The 23,958-nt window shown below is 39.0% G+C and overlaps 1 protein-coding gene across 1 annotated transcript in view; it reads right to left on the bottom strand.

Annotated features, from left to right (window-relative positions):
* Positions 1–23,958, bottom strand: part of DNAH8 (dynein axonemal heavy chain 8) — a 338,470-nt gene that overhangs the window by 253,737 nt on the left and 60,775 nt on the right. Inside the window, exons 18-24 of the mRNA XM_059077211.2 lie at positions 22,773–22,960; positions 18,910–18,990; positions 18,396–18,512; positions 17,470–17,589; positions 4,539–4,674; positions 3,571–3,680; positions 1,408–1,529 (exon numbers count right to left, since the gene is read on the bottom strand). Of these exons, the coding sequence (XP_058933194.2) occupies positions 1,408–1,529; positions 3,571–3,680; positions 4,539–4,674; positions 17,470–17,589; positions 18,396–18,512; positions 18,910–18,990; positions 22,773–22,960 (874 nt within the window). The remainder of the gene's footprint in view (positions 1–1,407; positions 1,530–3,570; positions 3,681–4,538; positions 4,675–17,469; positions 17,590–18,395; positions 18,513–18,909; positions 18,991–22,772; positions 22,961–23,958) is intronic.

Here is a 23,958-nt window from a genome sequence, read left to right as displayed (position 1 = left end):
AAATTCAGCAATGAATAACCAAGGAATAAACCTAACGAAAATGTACAAGACTTTTACACAGGGAATTACAAAACTTCATTGAGAAATAATAAAAAAGACAAATAAATGGAGAGGTAATCCATGGCTCTGAATGGAAGACTCAATATTATAAGGATGCTAATTCTCTCCAAATTTACCTATAGATTCAGTGTAATTTAAATAACCATTCCAAAAGAAAAATTAATTTTCTTTTAACTAATTAACCATATGGAAAAAAATATACTGGTCTCCTACCTCACACTAAACACAAAATAAATACCATGTGGATTAAACCCCTAACTTTAAAAGATAAAACTTTAAAACTTTTAGAAGATATTATGAAGTACAGAAAGATTTCTTTTAAAAGACATAAAAATCACAAACTACTAAGGAAAAGATTGATAGATTTGAATATTTTTAAACTCAGCAAAGAATATCATAAATAGAAGTTTAAAAATATCATCAACAAAATAATATATTGAGACCATCCATGAATAAATCCAATCCAATAGAAAAACAGGCAGAAGGAAGAAAGAAACAAGGGAGGGAAAGAGGAGGAGGGAGGGAAGGAGGAATACAGGGGGAAAGAGAGGGAAGGGAAGGAAGGGAAGGGAAGGGAAGGCAAGGCGAATTTTTAAAAAGAGAAAGCACAAATGGCTCGTAAACATGAAAATATGTTTGACCTCATCAGTAACCAGGAAAATGATTTAAATGATTTAAATCCCAGTGAGATGCCATTTCACACCCTATATGCTGGCAACAATTTTTTAATTGAACGACACCAACTGTGTGCAAGGATGAGGATCCATGGGCACTCTCATGCTAGGCACTGCCTGGTAAATTGAGGCATGGACACAGCCCAGGACCCAGCCATTCCACTCTTAGCAGGTGCAGCAGGAGACATGCACAAGAATGTTCACAATAGCCCAAACTGGAAACAACCCAAACAACCACCACCAGTAGAAGTGATAAAATAGATTGTGTATACTCGAGCTATACAGAAGTGAAAATAAAGTATATCAGCATAGATGCATCTCAAAAACAATACTGAACACAGTTCAAATACAGGCAAATTAAATGATACAAACATGGGGTAAACTGTCAGGCAAACCAAGACAATGATAAACATCCAGTTCAGGAGAGTGGTTACCTTTGGGTGAGCACAGGAAGGACCAGTAAGGGTACTGGTAGTGTTCAGTGTTCTTTGTCTTGGCCTGGGTGCTAGGAACATGGCTGTTCATTTATCACTGTTCTTGCAGTATTACACTCTTGTTTTTATAGTCTTTTCATAAATGCCGTGTTTTAAATTTTACAATTATTAAAATTACTTAATAAAAATAAAAAGTGCTTTAGCGTTATGTTGTGATAGTATTACCAGACGTATTTAACATATTTTCAACTTGCCTGCCAGCAAATATTCTTCTTTTCATTGTGTCCAAAGATAACCGTGTAGCTTTTTGAAGACTGTCTAGTAATTGGTGAGAGAAAAAAGCGTAGACCTCTTTACATTCCTGTAATGAGAAATCATATTAAATTTGGTACAAAAAATAAAAACTCTAACACCCCCAAAGCAATAATACAATATTAGAAGTGACATGCAAAAGATGAAAAATAATAAACTATACAATTTCAATTATATTGTAGAAATAAATTCAATCCTCAATTACTTGTTTTTTTAAGCAAGTAAGAATACACGAAAAGTGTGCTTTCATAAACACCCTAACAAATTATAAGGCCTTACTCAAAAGCCAAAATTCAAAAACAGCTAATTGAAAATAATCCTGGTTTGCTCAATACTCAATAATTCACTCAACAAAACTGAAGCACTTAAGTGTGGTGTACTTTTCAATGCTTAGAGGTGTGGGCACAAGAGGATATGTAGTCTCCAACCTCAAAAATCTCAGCTTGGTGGATAAACATATTTTAAAATGTGTGATACCAAAATGTATGGGAGGAAACTTCCACTGTCTTGGCACCATGGTTTGTCCCTCTCTGCAAGCCCTTCTTTCCCACCAGAGAAGAAGTAGCCACATTTATTGCTCAGAGCACAGAATAAATATTGAGCCTGGGCAGGAATCTGGGCACTACGTCTTGCTTGCACAGTGATTCACACATCCGGAGCCAGAGGCTCTGGCCACACTGTTCCTCTCCACCCTACACCCTGACCCTCTGAGTCTGGGTGGGCCAGTCAGGTTGAGTTGGGTCAGAAGGGAGGCTTATCAGGTGTGAACAAAGAGGAATATGATCAGGTTGGTCAACTACCAGGTTAAAGTGCAGGCGTGACATAATCAGATGTTTACGTTAGATCACTGCAGAAGCGATGTGGAAGATGGATTTGAGAGGCAGAGGCTGTTTAGGAGATGTCTGCACTGATGCAGCTGTAAGTGATCCCCCATTTTGAGAGGCTCTGATGGTACTCAGTCTTGCTCTGAGGACCCCAGCCAGTGTCAAAGGGAATGCAGTTGGAAGCGAAGAACTCTCCTGCTGACCCCCACCAACTGATAGTGGCTGCCTGGTGCGTGGTACTGAGAAGCAATCTACAGCTAAAATCTAGACTCAGCGGGAAAGTGTTTCCCAATCAGTGATAGCATCCTTGAGCCAGAAGGTGAAAGTGAAACAAACGTATGCTGTTTATTTCCAATACTGTGGTAGGGTGTGGGTTAGAGAGTGTAAAAGAATGTAAAATGGAGAAAGAATGGAAAGATGAGTATGCAGGATTAAAAGAAAACTGACGGGGGCTTCCCTGGTGGCGCAGTGGTTGAGAATCCGCCTGCCGATGCAGGGGACACGGGTTCGTGTCCCGGTCTGGGAAGATCCCACATGCTGTGCAGCGGCTGGGCCCGTGAGCCATTGCTGCTGGGCCTGCGCATCCGGAGCCTGTGCTCCGCAATGGGAGAGGCCACAACAGTGAGAGGCCCGCGTACTGCAAAAAGCAGGAATTAGTACAAATGTGGGAGTGGCATTTAGAGTTGATGCACGACCAGAAGGCCTAAGAAGGATGAAGAATCCCCATGTCTCCTCCTCAACTTTCATTCTCAACACAGCTCAGCATAATGTGAGAGTCTGCCCACCTGGGGTTTCTCCTGCAGAAGAGTCCACAGTGTTAATAAAAAATGCAGATCCCTGGACCCCAAGGGAATCAAAATCCGGTCTTGCAATACAGGTAATTCTATTAAAAACAATAACTGAGAACAAAGTTCTCCACTTTGAGTCAAATGGATTGGCATTACAATCCCAGAAGTGACATTTACTACATAAGAAAACAAGGTCAGTCACAATAGGGGGAGATAACTATATAAACTGTAATTGACAGAACAGCATTAAAAGTTGACAGTGTTGGGGAAAACTGTAAGGATTGCTGTATCTTGTCAGATGCTACAGTATAGAATTGAAAATTATATTTTCTGGATTTTGTTATAAATCCAATTGGTTATAAATCCACACAGACTGCTTGCAGAAGTGCCTAGAAAAAAAAACCACCATTTGGGGTTATCTACAATCCTATGAGTCATAATTCTGTGAAATTGCATAAGGTTGTTTTACAATAAATACCTTTTTAAATTCATCTTCTTTATCATTAACATCAGGCACAATATTAGTCTCATAATCAGCACTTTCACCCTCTTCTGTTTCACTTCCAAAAACAACATGTTTTCTCTGTTCTACAGATAAAAGATAAAACAAAAATATAACAGTTAATACTTGGCATTTGGTTTATTCTATATAAACAAACCTTCTTAGGAAGCTCCTTCTTAAAAAAATTCTTAATTTAAAAATTTAAAATTTGTTGCTGGGGAAAATCACCCTTGAATTCAATTTAAATCACCCATCTCAACAGAATTAACATTCTATTAAGAAATACACTCTTTAAATATACTGTACTCTGTATTAGTATCTAGAATTAAGAAACATTTAAAGAGGGGTTTTTTTTTTACAGACTCTCTTTCTAAAATACCTGTTTACCTTTTGGGTTTGCCATCTTAAGCTGACATGTTTGTGTTTTTGATACTTCTGAAGAAAACTACTTAAACTAAGTGGAAAACCTCTCAGAGAAAGAAGAGATGCGGCGAATACTTGTTTAAGCTGGACTTTCTCAACCTCAGCACTGCTGACATGCTTTGTTGTTGCAGCTGTCCTATGCCATGGAGGATATTCAGCAGCATCCCTGGCCTCTACTCACTAGATGCCATCCCCACACAGTGTGACAGCCAGCATGACAGAATGCTGAACCAAAAAAAAAAAGTTAACATAGCAGGCCAGAGACTGCTATCCATGGAAAGGCCTGCTTGCAAGGTTGGTCCCCAGTAAGTATCTATGAACTTGGATTTCAGAGGGGTGCCCACCATTCCCTAATTCATAAAAAGGGCTCACTGTGCCTAAACTGCAAATGGTGTGGTTTATGCTGAACATCTGCTCTCCTTCTGGGAGTCTGGAATTTTGGTGCCTGCTACGCACAAGGTGCCTACTTGAGAACGTATCTGTAACACTTGTGATTCAAACATTGTAACCAGCCACATTACCTGGTAACTGTTTTGCTGTTTTCCCACTGTATTTAACTTCATAAATAGTCTCAAATATTGATATAAGTTCTTTGACAGCTTCTTCCACATGCTTACTTTTGTGGTTTAGAACCTCAGCCCATTCTTCTGTGTATGTCTATCAAATAAAGCAATGACTATTAATTTCCCGATACTTAAAACTACTGTGAAATTTATTAATATGACTTCAACTTATCAAACACTAATGCCATTTGAAAATAACTAGAGATAGTGGCCAATAGCAAAATGTTTCAGACCCCAAAGTGTCAGTGGTTAAAAGCAGCTTGAGACAGCTTCTAAGTCTCAAGCAAAGAAAAGGAGAAAGAAGAAAAATTCAAAGTTTTTTTTTGGCCGCACCATGTGGCATGAAGGATCTTAGTTCCCTGACCAGGGATCAAACCTGCACCCCTGTAGTGGAAGCATGGAGTTTTAACCACTGGACTGCCAGGGAAGTCCCAAATTCAAAGTTTTTGACCTTACCTGACTCATTCACACACAGAGATCTACAGTCCCATTCATATGGGCAAAAAGAAAGAAGCCCGAAGGCTGAGGAGATGAAGATGTCAAAGTTGAAAATGAGAAATGTTTTTAAAAAGGACAATCCAGGGACTTCCCTGGTGGTACAGTAGTTAAGAATCCGCCTGCCAATGCAGGGGACATGGGTTCGAGCCCTGGTCCGGGATGATCCCACATGCCACGGAGTAACGAAGCCCGTGCGCCACAACTACTGAGCCTGCGCTCTAGAGCCCGTGAGCCACAACTACTGAGCATGCATGCCACAATTACGAAAGCCTGTGCACCTAGAGCCTGTGCTCTGACACAAGAGAAGCCCCCACAATGAGAAACCTGTGCACCACAACAAAGAGTAGTGCCCACTCGCCGCAACTAGAGAAAGCCCCAAAGCCCCAACAAAAGACCCAATGCAGCTAAATAAATAAATAAACTTATAAAAAAAGAAAAAGAATGAAAAGGACAATCCAAAGTGTTGTTTTGAGATTCAAATGTGATAAGGTTTTTAAATGAGCATGATGTTGTATGCCAGGCATCAATTTAAGAGCTTTATGTGTATGAACTCATTTAACTAAACGACAGCCTCTTGGGATAGGTAATATTACTGTACCCATTTCACAGATGAGAAAACTTTCAGAAAGAACTAAAAACTGGCCCAAGGTCACACAGTAGGTGGTAAGAATAGGGGTTTTAAACCGGCTTTGTGTGATTCTAAAAGCCTATGGTTTTTGCCTTTTGAACTTTTCTAATAGTCAGCAAAGGCTTTAGGCAGAAGTGGAGAACTAAATTCAGAGGAGAAAACTGGATTATAAAATTGAATAGGCCCTTTGACATACAATGTCCATGCATCTTAGGAAAGAGAAAAGTAAATGATAGCAGCCAACTTGGGCCTTCAAAATCACCTCTGCAACAGAACCCGAGCCTATCTATGCAACCTCTACCCAGATAAGTCTTGGGAGATCCCATATTCCCTCTGTACTGCCTTCATGTTTTCCTTTCTTGGCTACTAGATTGAGAAAGAGAGACTTGCAAGTTTGTCCCTCTGGTTTACACCACCTCATCTGTATCTGAACCCATCTTCATCTTTTCTCAGTCTCAGGGGAAACGGTGTTCCTTTTCCCACATGAAGACACTCTCTGATCCTACCCATCCCCACGAACTCTTCAGATTTTGCTCCATCATTCGCTCATTTCACCCTTTCTAATTTATTCAACACAGTGTTAAACTTTGGAATGACAATGGTGGTTGAGAGACACTTCAGTCTAGCAAGGAAAACAAGTGTTAAGCAAGTGGACACTCACAGCTGATCATGGAAGATTGGACACACGTGTTTACACACCCCCACCACTTGCTTTGAAATCCCCTAAGAAAGAAACCAGACTACTAGTCGAACATGACAGATTAAACACATATGTTTATCTTGGTACTCTCATGATATCTCTGGAAACCTAGACAAAATAACGTAAAGTCAGCTTTTATGTTAAAAGAACAGGGTCACAGGAATAAGTGGGAAGATGCCACATAAATTCTTCTGTATGTTTCCAATACTATATAATAATAGAGTTAATGGAATTTGATAATTGGTGCTAGGACCACTGAATATCCACTTGCAAAATAATGAAACTAGATCCTTAGACCGTACACAAAAACTAACTTAAAATGAAGTACAGATCTAAATGTAAGGGCGAGGAACTTCCCTGGTGGCACAGTGGTTAAGAATCCGCCTGCCAATGCAGGGGACACGGGTTCGATCCTTGGTCTGGGAAGATCCCACATGCTGCAGAGCAACTAAGCCCTTGTGCCACAGCTACTGAGCCTGTGCTCTAGAGTCTGTGAGCTGCAACTACTGAAGTCCATGCACCTAGAGCCCATGCTCCACAACAAGAGAACCCAGCACAATGAGAAGCCCGCGCACCACAACGAAGAGTAGCCCCCACTCGCCACAACTAGAGAAAGGCCACACGCAGCGACGAAGACCCAAAGCAGCCAAAAATAAATAAATAAATAAATAATTTTTTAAAATAAATAAATGTAAGGGCAAAAACTATAAAACGCTTTAAAAAAACATAAGCATGGGTCTTCATGATCTTGGATCAGGCAAATTTTTCTTAGATATGACACCAAAGCAAAGCAACGGCAAAAGAATATATAGATGAATTGAACATCATCAAAATTTAAAACTTTGGGGCTTCAAAGGATACTATCAAGAAAGTGAAAAGACAACCCACAGACTGGGAGAAAAATTTTGTAATCTGATGCGGGACTAGTATCTAGAGCATATAAAGAACTATCACAACTAAAACATAAAAAGGCAGATCATCCAATTTTAAAATGAGCAAAGGATTTGAATAGACATTTCTGAAAGAAGGTACATAAAAGGTTAATAAGCACATGAAAAAGTGTTCGACATCACTAGCCATTAGGGAAATACAAATTTAAGCCACAATGAGATACTACTTTACTCCATTAGGAAGGCTATAATCAAAAAGACAAATAATAAGTGTTGGCAAGGATGCAGAGAACTTGGAACCCTCATACACTGCTGGTGGGAATGTAAAATAATGCAGCCACTTTGGAGAAGTCTGCCAGTTCTTCAAAGGGTTAAACTTGGAGTTAACATATGACCCAACAATTCCACTCCTAAATATACACCCAAGATAAATGAAAACGTGTCCTTGCAAAACTTGTACGTTTATGTTCACAGCAGCATTATTCACAATGGCCAAAAAGTGGAAACAACCTATATGTCCATCAACTGATGAATGGATAACTAAAACGTGGTCCATCCATACAATGCACTATTATTCGGCAGTAAAAAGAAATGTAGTATGGATATGTGGGACAATATGAATGAACTTTGAAGATGCTGTGCTAAGTGAAAAAAGTGCCAGTCACAAAATACCACATACTATATGATTCCCTTTGTATGAAATGCCTACAATAAGCAAGTCTGTAGAGGCAGAAAGTAGATTAGTGGCTGCCCAGGGCTAGGAGGGTTCAGAGGAAACTGGTAATGACTGCTAATGAGTATAGTATTTCTTTGGGGATGATGAACAGTTCTAAAATTGACTGTGGTGATAGCTGCACAACTCTGTGAATATACTAAAACCATTGAATTGTATACTTTAAATGGGTGAATTGTATGGTATGTAAATTATATCTCAATAAAGTTGTCATAAATAATAGCTAGTACCAGAAATAATTTGAAGCAGGAACTGGGGGGGAAGTGGAGCAGGGAAATGAGAGACGGGAAAGTGAATGCAGCATGTGTGAGCATTGGGAGAAGTTTAGTTGTGAATAAGAAATGAAGAAGATATGTAAATGTTTTTGTTTGTTGGCGAGGAAAAGGGGAGAGCATATTAAACTACTGGTGGGAGGGGTCCCATAGAGAGGACAAAGCTGAAGACCTAGAAGAGGAAGAAAGACTGGTGGAGTAAGGTTGCCAAGAAGGCAAAAAGGCATGGAATCTAGAGCCTGTGTGTGGAGAACCTCAATTTTGAAAAGAGGTGGGAACTTTCTCCATGGAACCAGAAGGAAAGAAGAGTTGGATGCAGAAGCAGTCAGCATTGTACCAAGAGCTCTGCCTGTGCAAACTATTTACATGACTTTAATTCAGAAAACTATAAATAATCCCTGCAACTCTGTTAAGGCCATCTTGCCAGGCACTCCAGGTGCTGGTTATTCTCCGTTTGCCCCCTGCAACCCATTCTCAGCTCTTCTCTGCCCTGCTCTGTGCAGAGGGAAGCTGCCTCCTGGGGCTCCCTTATTCTCTGACTTCCATTTGGGCTTGACCCAACAGGAAGCACTAGCAGAAGATAGGAGAGCTGTAGGGCAGGTAACTCTCACTCCCTCCTTGGTAGAGGACAGTAGGGCTGCATCTCTGGTAGAGGCTGTGTCTCTTCACAAACTCAGCTCCTATAGGATAAGCCCTTCCATGTGGTTCCCACTTTTACTGGATTCTGAAAGCACTCTTTCCTTCTTTGGTACCTTCATCTCCAGCAGTGCTGATGACTCTCTCCCTTGCAACTCCTGAGGTGTCTCACCTTGCTGGGATCTTCACTGGAACTGTCCCATACACTATATTCCCAGCTCCATCCTAGTACCTGAACCCTGATCAAAGAACTCACATTTGGTCCTTGGTGAATTAGATCATCTCAGATAACCATGACAACTCACACTGCCATAAAAGCCAGGAGTAAGAAACTTAGATGTACACATTCCACTGCAAAGAAATTTTCTGTCTCAGTTGGTGACCCAGTGGCCCAGCCATCCTCTTTTGTTTAACAAGTGGCAAAATAATGCCATGGCACAACAGACTGCAAAAACTACCTCTATATGGTGTCACTACCAGCTGGGGCCACACAAAGTAAAGCATCTCTTCTTGGGAAGACCCCATCTCTTCTTGGGAAGACTAACTAGCCATTGAAGATTAATAAGACCATTCTTCCAAGTCAGTGAAGAACAGACTGCAACGCTGAGGAGTGGGCCAGGGATGGACCGGAAGGCAGCCAAACTGATTTTATGGGTGGGGAGGGGGGGTGTTCCTATTTTTTAAAATTGAGATATAATTCATATAACACAGATATACCCTTGTAAAGTGCACAATTCATTGGTTTTTAGTATCTTCACAGAGCTGGGCAACCATCACTGCTATCTAATTCCAGAACATTTTCATCACCCCAAAAGAATCCCCATATCCATTAGTCACTCCCCACTCCCCCATCTCCACCGCCCTGGCAACCACTAATCTACTTTCTGTCTCCATGGAGCCAGGGTGATTTTGCTGATTGAATTTTTAATACCCTTTCATGTATTTCCCGGTGTTTTCCTATCATAACTTGGATCATAATATTTCCCTGAATTTTCTGTTCCATTTGTATATCTACCAATATACAGGTATGTTAATCACGGTCCAATAAGGAAAACAGATGCCACACCAGCTATTTTAACAGACAGAACGAGAGAATTTAATACAAAAAAACGGTTAAACAGCTATTAAAGGACCAAGAAGGCAAAAAGGGACACAGAGGTCACAGAGAGCATTGCCCGTTCCGGGGTGCGGGGGAGCCCACGGAGGAGGGTGCAGTTATTGGAACCTGGAACTGGGAAGTGAGGGAGGTGCCTGGCTAGCGCTGCTGGCTCAGAAGCTCAGAGAGGGACCTCCTAAAGCTGGTACATCTGAGAGGCACACAAGGCTGATTCCAGAAAGGCTGGAAAAAGCTAGGATCTGGAACTAACGGCCACTGCCAGGGTGAAGAGCTATAGCTCATGTAAAGGTGTCAGCAACAAGAGGCAAAACAGGAAAGAGCAAGCCCATTCTCTCTTGTCCAGCCTCCTATCGCCCCCACTGCAAAGCCTACAAGGGAGCCAGCTGGCCAAAGATAAATGTAATTTGCAGAGTCCCATTCCCAGCATCATAGAGTAGAAGGACAAATTTGAAGCTAACACAAGGTAGCTTTTTAATAATTAACATAATCTGTCCTACAACCACAATTAGGCGTGCCAAGATAAGGAGGACTTGCCATTACTGCAAATAGCCCTGGTTCCCAGTATTGTCTGAAACCACTGGTTAGTGCAAACTAAACTTGTCCCCCCAAATTAGCGTTATATATAGCATGTTTCCAAAACTGATTTCTGCCCGAAGTGTTATCCAACTTGCTTTGTCATTACAAACGTTATTCTGTCTTCACTGTAATGGTCCACCTAGTGATAGGCTTGAGGAAGGCAGCCCATGTGTTAGTAGATCTTAGATCCCTCTAGGGCAAGTGACTGGGGCATACTGATTGACAAAGGTGCTCTTCAAAGTTCCACTTCCTGTATTTTGACTTGTGCCATCAACGTAACCACCACATTCACACTCAGTCACCTTTAACCTATCCTAATTTTCCTCTTTTGTGTGATTTATTTCTTTTTCTAAGCACATGAAAGTTTTTTGTTCGTATGTTCAAAGTAAATTTTCTTTGGTAGTGTGAATTTCACCCCACTGAGCAGTGGATAGTGTCGGAACAGTTATGTGCACACACCAATAGAAATGATTTTCATTGTAAAGGGGGCAAAACGAAGGAAACCAATGTAGAAATTTCCCTACTCCTTCATATGCTGTTCGTTTATAAGTAAGACCTGGTATGAAGTATATACAGTCAGATTCTAGAATGAGTGAGAAGAAAATGACAAGGAGGAGATTACCCCTCATCCCCAGGCAGGAAACAGGAGACATTTTTGGAAATTTTCAATTGTTGAAAAAAGACCCATACAGCATTTGAAGGGCTCTCCCTCCTAGAATAACACGGAGCCCAGGAAATAGGGCAGACTCTATCTGCCAACTCAAGAAATAGTACCCCAAGTACATTAGTTAGAGATGCAGAAATAATACTATAAGAATAGCTAAAAGTTAACAATGAGTGCCTTTCCTAGCACCTAGGTTGTGAACTCCAAATACTATTTTCCACAAGTAACACTGAAAGGAATGAGGGCTGACTGGTAAAATGAGTAATCCCAGATCTGGGGCAGGAAATGTGCAAGATAAGCCTAAGATTTCCTATGGTTCCAGGAAGCAAGAAAGCTTTCAAAGACTACTGGAGTCATATCAAAAACATAGAAGCCAGCCTGTAGAATTCCACTGGACAAAGATGAGAACATTTAAACATAAAAAAGAATAATGACTGCAATGGACTGAATCCCTCAAATATATAATAATCTATATATTCATAATGATCTTTAAATAATTTAAACCGTAATGGGTATTCTAGAAGTTGCTAGTGAGCCAACTCATTATTTTGAAAACTGGTATATAAAAGAAAAACCGAAGCACTGAACTTGACTTTTCTGTACAAACATTATTTCACAGTAACCAACCAGATAATGAGGGAAATTTCTTCTTTATAGAAATATTTTATCCATAAATGCTAAAATTAGAAAATCAACATTTTTCAATCTCTAGGCAACAATAATAGCTCTAGGCAATAATAATCAAATAATAAGAGCTCTAGGCAAATAATAATATAATAATAATAATCAAATAATCTAGGCAAATAATAATAATCAAAAGAATAATAATCTGCTAAACTCTTCAGGTGAAAGGCTGGTGGGAAACTTTATAATAATGGATAAAGCTGACTGCAACTTAGCCCACTAATTAATCTTAATATCACAAAAAGGGAAACAGCCTGATAAAATGTGCCTCCTGATGTGATGCAATAGGAAGTACACAGTGTCACCTGTGAACTATTCAGTCAGGAAAAGAAAAAGTAATTGAACCTGAACTGAATCAGTCCTCCAGAGCTAATTAAAATATACAGGAATCTCAGGGGATAGAAGAATATGTTAATATGTTAAATCATACTACTAGGATATGATCAGCAAAATTTAGAACCTGCAAAATTCTATAGGACAAATGATCCCATTTCCTCAACAAATGAAGAACATTAAAAGAAGGAAGATGGGGCTTCCCTGGTGGTGCAGTGGTTGTGAGTCTGCCTGCCGATGCAGGGGACACGGGTTCGTGCCCCAGTCCGGGAAGATCCCATATGCCGCAGAGCAGCTGGGCCCGTGAGCCATGGCCACTGAGCCTGCGTGTCCGGAGCCTGTGCTCCGCAACGGGAGAGGCCACAACAGTGAGAGGCCCGCGTACCGCAAAAAAACAACAACAACAAAAAAAAAAAAAAAAAAAAAAAAAGAAGGAAGATGGCAAAAAAAACACTTGAATAGACATTTCCCCAAAGAAATATACAAATGGCCAATAAATACATGAAAAGATGCTCAGCATCAGTAGTCATTAGGAAAAGGCAAATCAAAACCACAATGAGACTTCATACCCATTCAGATTATTATGAAAAATGCTTCAATTTTTAAAAATGGAAAATAACAACTGTCAGCCAGCAGGTGGAGAAATTGGAACCCTTGTTGTGCATTGCTGGTGGGAAGGTAAAATGGTATGGCCACCGTGGAAAAATATCTGGTGATTTCTCAAAAGCTAAACATAGAATTACCATGTGATCCAGTAATTCCACTCTGAGTATATACCCAAAAGAATTGAAAGTAGGGACTCAGATAATTATACACTAGTGCTCATAATAGCTTAATTCACAATAGCTAACCCAAACGTCTACCAACAGATGAATGGATAAACACAATGTGGCATATCTATACAATGGAATATTATCCAGCTCTAAAAAGGAATCAAATTCTGATACATGCTACAATATGGATTAACCTTTGCTAAGTGAAATAAGGCAGACACAAAAGGACAATGTTGTATGATTTCACTTCCATGACATACATAGAATAGGCAAATTCATAAAGATAGAAAGTAGAATAGAGGTTACCATGGTCTGGGGTGGAGGGGAGGGAAATGGGAAATTATTGTTTAATAGGTACAGAGTTCCTGTGTAGATGATAATAAAAAGTTATGGAAGCAGATGGTAATGGTTACAGAACACTGTGAATGTACTTAATGCCACTGAACTGTACACTAAAAAAATGGTTAAAATTATAAATTTTGTGTTATGTATATTTTACTGCAATAAAAAAGGTACAAGCAAAGAAAGGGGAGATGATAAAAAGAAACTGAACAGGTATATGAATCAAATGCAGTTTGTGAACCTGCTTGGTTCCTAATTCAAACACATCAACTCTAAAAAGAAAGTTTCTATGAAAGTTAACTATATTCATGATCTATGACTATGACCCAGCAATTTCACTTATGAGAATATACCCACCAAAATAGGTGCTTGGCTTCACAAAAAAAAAACCATGTACAAGAATGCTCAGTGTATAGTCAAAAGCTATGAACTATCCAAATGCCTTCAACAGTAGAACAGATACATAAATTGTAATAAACTCAGAAATTTAAATACTAGTCAGCAATGAATGAGAATGAAAGAACCCACTATCGCACACAACTACAAGATGAATCTCACAGACCCTGAGCAAAATAAGCCAGACATAAAGAATATGTATGGGGCTTCCCTGGTGGTGCAGTGGTTGTGAGTCCACCTGCCAATGCAGGGCACACGGGTTCGTGCCCCGGTCCGGGAGGATCCCACATGTCGCAGAGCAGCTGGGCCCGTGAGCCATGGCCGCTGAGCCTGTGCATCCAGAGCCTGTGCTCCGCGACAGGAGAGGCCACAACAGTGAGAGGCCCGCGTACCACAAAAAAAAAAAAAAAAAAAAAAAAAAAAAATATGGTGGGACTTCCCTGGCAGTCCCGTAGTAAAGACTTTGCCTTCCAGTGCAGGGGGTGCGGGTTCGATCACTGGTCGGGGAAGCTAAGATCCCACATGCCTCATGGGCAAAAAAACAAAACATAAAATAGAAGCAATATTACAACAAATTAATAAAGGCTTTAAAAATGGTCCACATCAAAAAAAAGTCTTTAAAAAAAAGAATATATGCTGCATGATTCCATTTATGTGAAGTTCAAAAACAGGTAAAGCTAATATACAGCGACAGAAGCCAAAATGGTGATTCCTCTGGGGTGGAGGATATTTGTTGCCTGGAATGGAGCAGGAGGGAATCATTTGCAGTGAAGGAAATGTTCAATATCTTGCTCTTGGAGTGGGACTTCCCTGGTGGCCCAATGGTAAAGAATCCACCTTACAATTCAGGGAACGCAGGTTCGAACCCTGGCCAGGGAACTAAGATCCCACATACTATGGGGCAACTAAGCTCACGCACCACAACTACTGAGCTTGTGCTCCTCAACTAGAGAAGAGAAAACCCACGTGCCACAACTACAGAGAAGCTTGCGTGCCGCATGCCTCAACAAAGATCCTGTATGCCACAACTAAGACCTGACGCAGCCAAAAATAAATAAATTAATAATAAATAAATCTTTAAAACAAAAATCTTGCTCTTAGAGAAGGTTACAAGGGTGTGTCATATGTAAACATTCACTGAATAGTGCACTTAAGATTTGTACAATCTGCTGTATACACATTATATCTCAAAAAAAAAAGACAGGCCTAAAATGAAAAGTAAGCTGAAGCTACAACTTTTGTACGTTTTTTTCCCATAACCAAAGAACCACATGAGGCCTTGGATCCCTTCACAAGGGTAGGAGGTTGGAACCCTTCCCCTCCCCCCACATGTCATCAAGCAAATCAAGGGCTGCTGTCTCAAGCACAGTTAGCGATCTTGGTTGAGGCTCTAGGGTAGACGGACAACATCTGCCTTGGAAATTTACAACCACTAGCTCACCTCACACAGGTTTAGGACTTGAGAGTATATCTATACTACCTGGGAGTTTTGGAAATTCTATCGTCTGAGAAACTAACTCAAACTATCGACTGAGTTGGTAAAACTCCTAGGTACCACACAGGAGCAAATAAAAAGAGACAGGTTCTCAACTAAACAGACATGTGCAAATTAGCTCACAATCCAAAATATTAAAAACATGAAGACACAGCCATCCTGAGCAAGATTTGACAGAGACAGCAAAGAGCAGAATTAGACCTCTAATTTCTTCAGATAATGGGACTGTTATAAAATATATTTTAAATATCTAAATAAAGTAGAATTTTAAAAAGAGAAAGGAAGAAGATTATATAAAAGACCACATATATTTGAAAAATAATAAAAAGTAACTTCAAGAAACAGATAAGTAAATTTGGGTAAATAGAAAATTCAAAGTAAGAGGGTAGAGAGTAGAAGTATACCCAAATATATTGATAGGATAAATGTGAATAGACTAAAATTACCAATTTGTTAAAAACAGAGATTTTTCAGAGTAGATTGAAAACAAAATCCAGCTTAATGTTCTTTACAAGAGAAAACCTAAAATAGGAGAACCCAGAAAGGTTGAAAATAACAGAATACAGAAAGATATATCTGGATAATAATAACCAAAAAGAGCTGGTGTAACTACACTGATAGCAAACAAAATAGACTTTAAGGATAAAAAGTTTAACAACGATTTTAAAAAATGGCCAGGAAGATATAATCATTTTAAACTTGCATACTCTGAACACAGGATGTTAAAATTGGTCATTTAGTGATGTCTCCATTACAGCCAAGGTCCCAATGCTGAGAACAAATGCTTTTAAGATCCTACACATTATGAAAAAGGCAGTTTATCCAAAGGTAGCAGGGGAGGTAACCCTCAGCACATTGCCCACCTTGAGGTTACAGAAGGGAAGTTTGATCATTGATAGAGATTTGGTAGAAATAAGTGAAGGGAATTTCAAAAGAGCTACTCAGAGACCTTGATCCATGACCTCTACAATCTGGGAATAGACGGGCTTCCCCATGCCTAAGTAGTCCTGAAACAAGAGGCTGGCTGGCTGCCCAAAAGGCACAGAAAGGTGTCCTGGGAAGAAGAAGCTGCATTTCCATAGAAAGAGAGGCAAAGGCACCTGTTTCCCATGGGTCAGGTTAGATTCCTTGAGATGGAGCCATCCCTGGTTGTCTTGAAAAGGACATTAACAAGGTGACCCAAACCAGCAAGGTGGGTGTAGCTGAAGCACAAGGCAGGCAAGAAAGAAAAATGCCTTCACTTTATGTTTTGAACAAAACATAAAGTGAGTGCTTTTGAGAAAGACTGTGTTATGTGCCAGGCCTCAAAAATGCTTAGACAGGGTTCCTTCCTGTCTTTGTGCTTTTGAGCCAATGGAGGACAAATAGGTAATCAAATAAGATCAATATAATGTGATGCTGAGGAGGTTAGGTGGGTGCCACTGCCATTGAAGGATTTAATAAGCTGGGGAGTTTCCACAATCAGTTTTGGTGGCAAGGTGGAGGATGATGGATATGATGGGGCCAAATATGGGGGCAGAGAAACCAGTTAGATCACAACATCACATGCTAAACTCAAATGAGCATTAAAAGCCTGATCTGGAGTTCAGGCTTTCTGAGCATGAGCTACACATTCTCCTTGCATGGCCCTTGCGATAAACCTTTCTCTGCTCAAAACATAAATAAATAAAAGCATGACCTAAGAAAAGGGTAGTATGGAAAAGAAGAGGCAATTCAAGCAGAATCTTAGTAAGAGGCAAAACCTGGCTAAGCCCTAAAAGACTGACTGGGTTTGGGGATGGAAGTGAGGAAAGGAGGCTGGATGACGCCTAGGTGTATGGGTGACTTAAGGGGAAAGGATGTGGTAGTTAAAACCATGCGTGTAGATGATATTGCCCTGGGAGCATGCACAGAGGAAGAAGAGCAGTGAGCACTGACAGGACCGAAGGGGACTCCAGCATGAGGCTGAGGACATTTTTAAGATAATGTCTAAGGTGTGACCCTGGGCTTGAGCTGTGGATACCTTATATGTCTTTGGAGCTGAGGATGTCCAAAAAGCCCCCAGAATGTCTAAATGACATGGACAGAGATTTCTACTTTTAGATTGCAAATTCACATTTTAGGTTTATGAGCCAATATTTCTATGTATAAAATATAATATATAAATGCATACCTCATTGAGTGTCAACATATCTTCTACTTTGATAGCACCACTTTCCGGCAGGGAAATTAACACTGTTTTGGCTATCTCCTTTAGAACTGTATCAATATGCATTTCACACAAGTCATTGATCTACCAATGAGAAAACACACATAGAAGAAAAATCCTCTTTCATCCAAAATGCCCTCGAGTTATAAATTGATTTAGAGGGCTATATCTGGAAACTTGCATCCTGAGCCAAGCATAATTTGGTGGGAATTTTAGGAGTACATCTGTGCTTGACATGGAACTGAAGTTTAATTGAGCAGCAACATGTGCCATAACCTCATATGCGTTATCTCCTTCAGTCCTCATTCCAGCCTGTGAATCATTACTATCTCAGTTTTACAGCTAGAGAAACCAAGGCTCAGATAAGTCAAGTAACCCAGGGAGGAACACACAGCTGGTGAAAGTCAAAGAATCCTACCTCGGTTTATCTGACTCCCAAGCCTCTGGGTTTTGTCTATAACACTATGCTGCCACCACAGACAGACTAGCACATCTAAAAAGATACGCATGTTTCATGTAGCAAACATATCAGAAATCAATAGACAGTCTCCAACTGGATGACTATCTCATCTAATTAACATTAGATGCCTTAAAATATAAGCACTCAATCCTGCCATCTTCCACAGTCTACAACTATTCCATTTTCTAAACTACGCTGTGGAGTTGAACCATTATTTTAACATATTAAAGGCAAGGTAATTTGGGGACAAGAACAAAGCAACCCTAAATGAAAAGGCCCCAAATCAGTTAAAGAAAGCTTTTTTTTTTAATGTAATGGATGTTCTTTTAGTTAAAAGTCACACCCTTTAAAGAGCTTTCATAGATAATCAAACCATTACTTACAGCCTGAGTATTAACGTATGTAGTTTTAAAAAATGTACCCATCATACCTTCTTTAAGAGTTGACTGAACATATCCAAAACTGAGTCAACTTCTTGAAAAAAGCTTTCTAGTGTTAAAGACGACCATGTCAATATTGTGAGCCCTTGTCTCAACACAGATTCCACCTAGAAAAAGAGAAAAACAGTTTCCATTATTAAAAAGGAGCATCTGCATTTATAAAAAAGGCTGCCTTTTATAACCTGGAAATATTATAGGCTGTATTTCCTTAATTCTATTTCCCCTCCATTATACCTAGTAAAGGTGACATTTTGTTTTTAATCATCTTTGGCTGTCCATAAAGCAATCATGGATTCTTTGAAAGTGCTCATTATTTAGATTTATTTGTTTTTCAAAGGCAACAAAACTTAAACAAGAAATCATCCTGTAGGGAAAATAGAGCTATAAAGTTGAACTAGAAAGAGGGTTTTGACAAGAATAGATGTTCTAAAATCCATAATCTCTAGAACTGGAATCTAATTTTAAATGACAGGGAAGTCAATATAAACCTTCAATATTACCAACCTTTTTCACTTTAGGGGTCATCAGATTGACAAACACAGGAGGCACTTCCTGACATAACTCATCATAATACTGCAGAAGACCCTGTTAAAAGTCAAAATGGAATGTTTTACTTTATTTTAAAGCAACAGTCATATTTTGATTCATACCCAGAAGGTTTCATTTTACCTGTTTCCTCATAGCCCTGAAAGATGGAGGCTATTTATACTAATTTGCTGTACTTTTTCCTCACCTGTAAATTACCTGAGCATCCCCTTTAAACAGTAAGTCATTGGAGATTCCTAGATTTACATTTTTCATAATTATTATTTGTCTTTCTAGATTTATGCCGTTTTAAATGGTTTGGACAATTTTTTTTTCATTATGTCTGTCATTACACATTTTTACCCTTTCTGTTCCCTATCTTCTGACATATTACAGCATACTTATCACTGATGCCACACTTGTTTTCTTGAATCAGAATAAATGTACACACAAAGCTATTCTATTTTCTTTACAGATGAACCATGATGATCAATTTTTTACCACTTTGTAACTTATTGCACAGTGATGGGAGATGTGGTTTCAAGTTAATTCTTCCCCAAATTAATAATATTAAACTGTTGCAATGTTTACTTAATAGTTTCAAAGTTATTAATTCCTTTCCTCCTTTTCTCTTACTTGTAGTTGAACTTTTATTTACACCTGACACATGGCAAAGGACTTTGAGTTTCATAATATTATTCAATACTAACTAAAATCCTGTAAGATTCAACGCATGTGATATTAACCTCAATTTATAAACAGTACTTTGACATTCAGTCATGTAAAGTTGCAACTAACCAGTATGAAAACCTAGGGCTTTTGATGCTGAAACCAAGTTTTCACAATGCCAATGTTCCTCTGAGGTGTTTTAAAGGAACATTTATTTATTTATTTACAGGCTGCATTGGGTCTTCCTTGCTGCACGTGGGCTTTCTCTAGCTGTGGTGAGCGGGGACTACTCTTCATTACAGTGCACAGGCTTCCAATTGCGGTGGCTTCTCTTGTTGCGGAGCATGGGCTCTAGGTGCGTGGGTTTCAGTAGTTGTGGCTCGCGGGCTCTAGAGTGCAGGCTCAGTAGTTATGGCACACAGGCTTAGTTGCTCCACAGCATGTGGGATCTTCCTGGACCAGGGATCGAACCCATGTCCCCTGCATTGGCAGGCGGATTCTTAACCACTACGCCACCAGGGAAGTCCAGGTTTTTAAATATATATATATATATGTGTGTGTGTGTATATATGTATATAATATTTTGGTAAGAGCTAAAACTATTAAACTCCTAGAACAAAGCATATGCATACATCTTTGTGACCTTGGATTCAACAATGATTTCTTAGAAATGACACTAAAATCACAAGGGACAAAAGATAAAGTAGATAAATTGGACTTCATCAAAATTTTAAAATGTTTGTGCTTCAAAGGATACTATCAAGAAAATGAAAAGAGGGGATTTCCCTGATAGCGCAGTGGATAAGACTCTGCGCTCCCAATGCAGGGGGCCCAGGTTTGATCCCTGGTCGGAGAGCTAGATCCCACATGTAGGCCACAACTAAGAGTTCGCATGCCACACTAAGGAATCTGCGTACCACAGCTAAGAAGCTGGCAAGCTGCAACTAAGCAGCCAGTGAGCCACAAGTAAGGAGTCCTGGAGCTGCAACTAAGGAGCCCGCCTGCTGCAACTAAGACCCAGTGTAACCAAATAAATAAATAAATATTTTTTTAAAAAAACATTCTTAATTTGCTTGGCTTATAAAAAAAAAAGAAATGAAAAAACCCACAGAACAGAAAAAAATAACTGCAAATCATATATCTGATAAAGGATTTGAATGTATAATGAATTCTCACAACTCAATAATAAAAAAGACAAATAACTCAATTTAAATGGGTAGCTATTCGAATAGGCACTCCACCAAAGATCTACAAATGGCCAATATGCACATGAAAACATCCTCAACATCAACAGCCATGAAGAAATGCAAATCAAAACCACATAGAAATATCACTTCACATCCAAATGAGGTTTAAATGAAAAAGACAGTAACAAGTGTTGACAAGGATGTGGAGAAAGTGGAACCATCATCTACTGCTGGTGCACATATAAAATAATGCATGCAGCCTTTTTGGAAAACAGAGTGTGTCAGTTATTCAAAAGGTTAAACATAGAGTTACAAAGTTAATGAAACCCAGCAATTTCACTCCTAGTTTATATTCCTAAGAGAATGAAAATATATGTCCACCCAAAAGCTTGTATACAAATGTTCACAGCAGCATAACTCATAATGCAAAAAAGTGAAAACAACCTAGATGTACATCAACTGATGAACAAATGCCTAAAATGTGGTATAACCACACAATGGAATGTTATTTAAACATAAAAGAGAATGAGGTACTGATCCATGGAACAATATGAATGAACTTTGAAAATATTGTGCTAGGTTAAAGAAGCGAATCACAAAACACCACATATTGAATGATTCCATAAGACCCAAAACCATAAAACTCCTAGAAGTAAACATAGAGGGTAAACTTCTTGACAAAAGTCTTGGCCATGATTTTTTTGGATTTAACACCAAAAGCACAAGCAGCAAAAGCAAAAATAAATAAGTGAGACTACATCAAACTAAAAAACTTCCTCATCTTGTTTTCGTCAACTAAATGAAAAGACAACCTATGGTAAAATACTTACAAATCATATATGTGATAAGGGGTTAATATCAAAAATACATAAAGAACTCACAAAACTCAATAGCAAACAATCCAGTTAAAACATGGGCAAAGGAACTGAATAGACAATTTTTCTGAAGAAGACATAAAAATGGCCAATAGGAACATTAAAAATTGTTCACCTTCACTAATCACCAGAGAAATGCAAATCAAAACCATAGTGAGATACTACCTCACAACTATCAGAATAGCTATTATCAAAAAAAGATAACAAATGCTGCTGAGGATGTGGAGTGTAAGGAACCCTCAGGCACTGTTGGCAGCAATGGTAAAGTGGTGCAACCATTATGGAAAACAGTATGGAGGTTCCTCAAAAAACTAAAATAGAACTACCATATGATCCAGCAATTCCACCTCTGGGATTTTATCCAAAGAATATAAAAATACTAATTTGAAAATATATATGCACTTCAATGTTCATTGCAGCATTATTCACAATAGCCAAGATATGGAAACAACCAGCCATCAATGGATGAAGGGATAAAGAGGTGATATATACACAATGGAATATTATTCAACCATGAGAAAGGACATCCTGCCATTTGTGACAACATGGATGGACCTTGAGGGCACTGTGCTAAGTGAAATAAGTCAGACAGAGGAAGCCAAACTGTATAATATCACTTATGTGTGGAATCTAAAAAATCCAACACAGAGTAGAAAAGTAATTGTCAGGGGTAGGGGAAATAGGGAGGTATTAGTAAAAAGGTACAAACTTTCAGCTATAAGACAAATAAGATATGAGAATCTAACGTAGAACATGGTGACTAGTTGATAACACCGTTATTGTACAATTGAAATCTGCTAAGAGAGTAGAACTTAAATGTTCTCACCAATATATATATAGTGATGGATGTGTTAGTTAACTGACTAGATGGAAGGAATCCTTTCACAATATATATGTATATCAAATCATCACAATGTATACTTTATCTTACAATTTTATTTGTCAATTAACCCTCAATAAAGCTGAAAAAATTAAAAGAATCAACATAATAACAAATTTCTCCCCAATGCTGTGTTAGCACAACTACAAAGGTATCTTTTTCTTTTAAAAAAAAAATACAAAATACAAAAAAACCTCTTTCAAAATAACTAGAAAATAGAATCCATCTTACCTGCAAGTACAATTTATCTCCTTTCAATTTACTTTCCAATTTTAGCAATCTCTTTGCCTGTTCTGGTACATCCAGCTTCATTTTTATCATGCATTTAGTTTCCCGAACAACTTCCAAAATTTTGGGATCAAAATTAACCAGCAACTTCCCTGTTTCTGGATGTCGCACAAAAAGTGTGGCTTGCAAAGCTACAAATAAACAATTACTGACATAAGTTATTCTAGATTTCTGCTTCCAGCCCTGTTTACATGCCTGTCTTCACCATTGAACTACTGACTTCTTAAGAATAGAACAATAGTTGTGGATATCCCAGGTGCTAAGGCACAGTATCTGATACACAGTCAGTGCTCAAAACTTAGATAAAGGAATGCAGAGTATCTGCAAACTATAAAATCAGATCCAGAGAGGTAAAAATGGACCAAGAATGGTTTGCCTTTGTGCTATGAACTGTGATACTTTTCTGAGTGGGTCTAAAAGGGCTGTAATACAATGTCAGTTTATTTTTATGGATTGTGATTTAATCTCTGGGAGAGAGAACTGGAAAATGTGCCCAACTACAAAATATGACACACTTCATAGATTTCAAACCCTTTTCTACACCTAACTCCAAAGCGGCTTCTTTAAGGAGGTTTATCTGACTTAAATCGATAACTAGGCTCAATATCAGTAAGAAATATTTATTAAACACCATTGAGTTGTGAACTCCTAGAATGTAGAAGATATTTTTTAGCCTACATCTGAGTTACTATATGAACATCATTCATATAAATAGGCACTATCAGATATGTTTTTTTTTTTTTTTTTTTTTTTTTTTTTTTGTGGTATGCGGGCCTCACTGTTGTGGCCTCTCCCTTGCGGAGCACAGGCTCCGGACGCGCAGGCTCAGCGGCCATGGCTCACGGGCCCAGCCGCTCCGCGGCATGTGGGATCTTCCCAGACCGGGGCACGAACCCGTGTCCCCTGCATCGGCAGGCGGATTCTCAACCACTGCGCCACCAGGGAAGCCCTGTTTTTTATTGAGAATTGAAATACATAATCCCAAATGGTTCGTGATGAATAGCCTTAGATCATTTGTTATCCTAGCATGAATTACTTCTAGAGGCATAATAATAACACACTTATAGACTAGTATGTGCCAGCTTGAGTTGCATTTTATATTAACGAACACCGATAACATGAGAATTTG

The sequence above is a fragment of the Kogia breviceps genome, chromosome 10 (assembly GCF_026419965.1).
Source record: "Kogia breviceps isolate mKogBre1 chromosome 10, mKogBre1 haplotype 1, whole genome shotgun sequence".
Taxonomy (NCBI): Eukaryota; Metazoa; Chordata; class Mammalia; order Artiodactyla; family Physeteridae; genus Kogia; species Kogia breviceps.
This window is presented reverse-complemented; position numbering and strand designations above follow the sequence as displayed.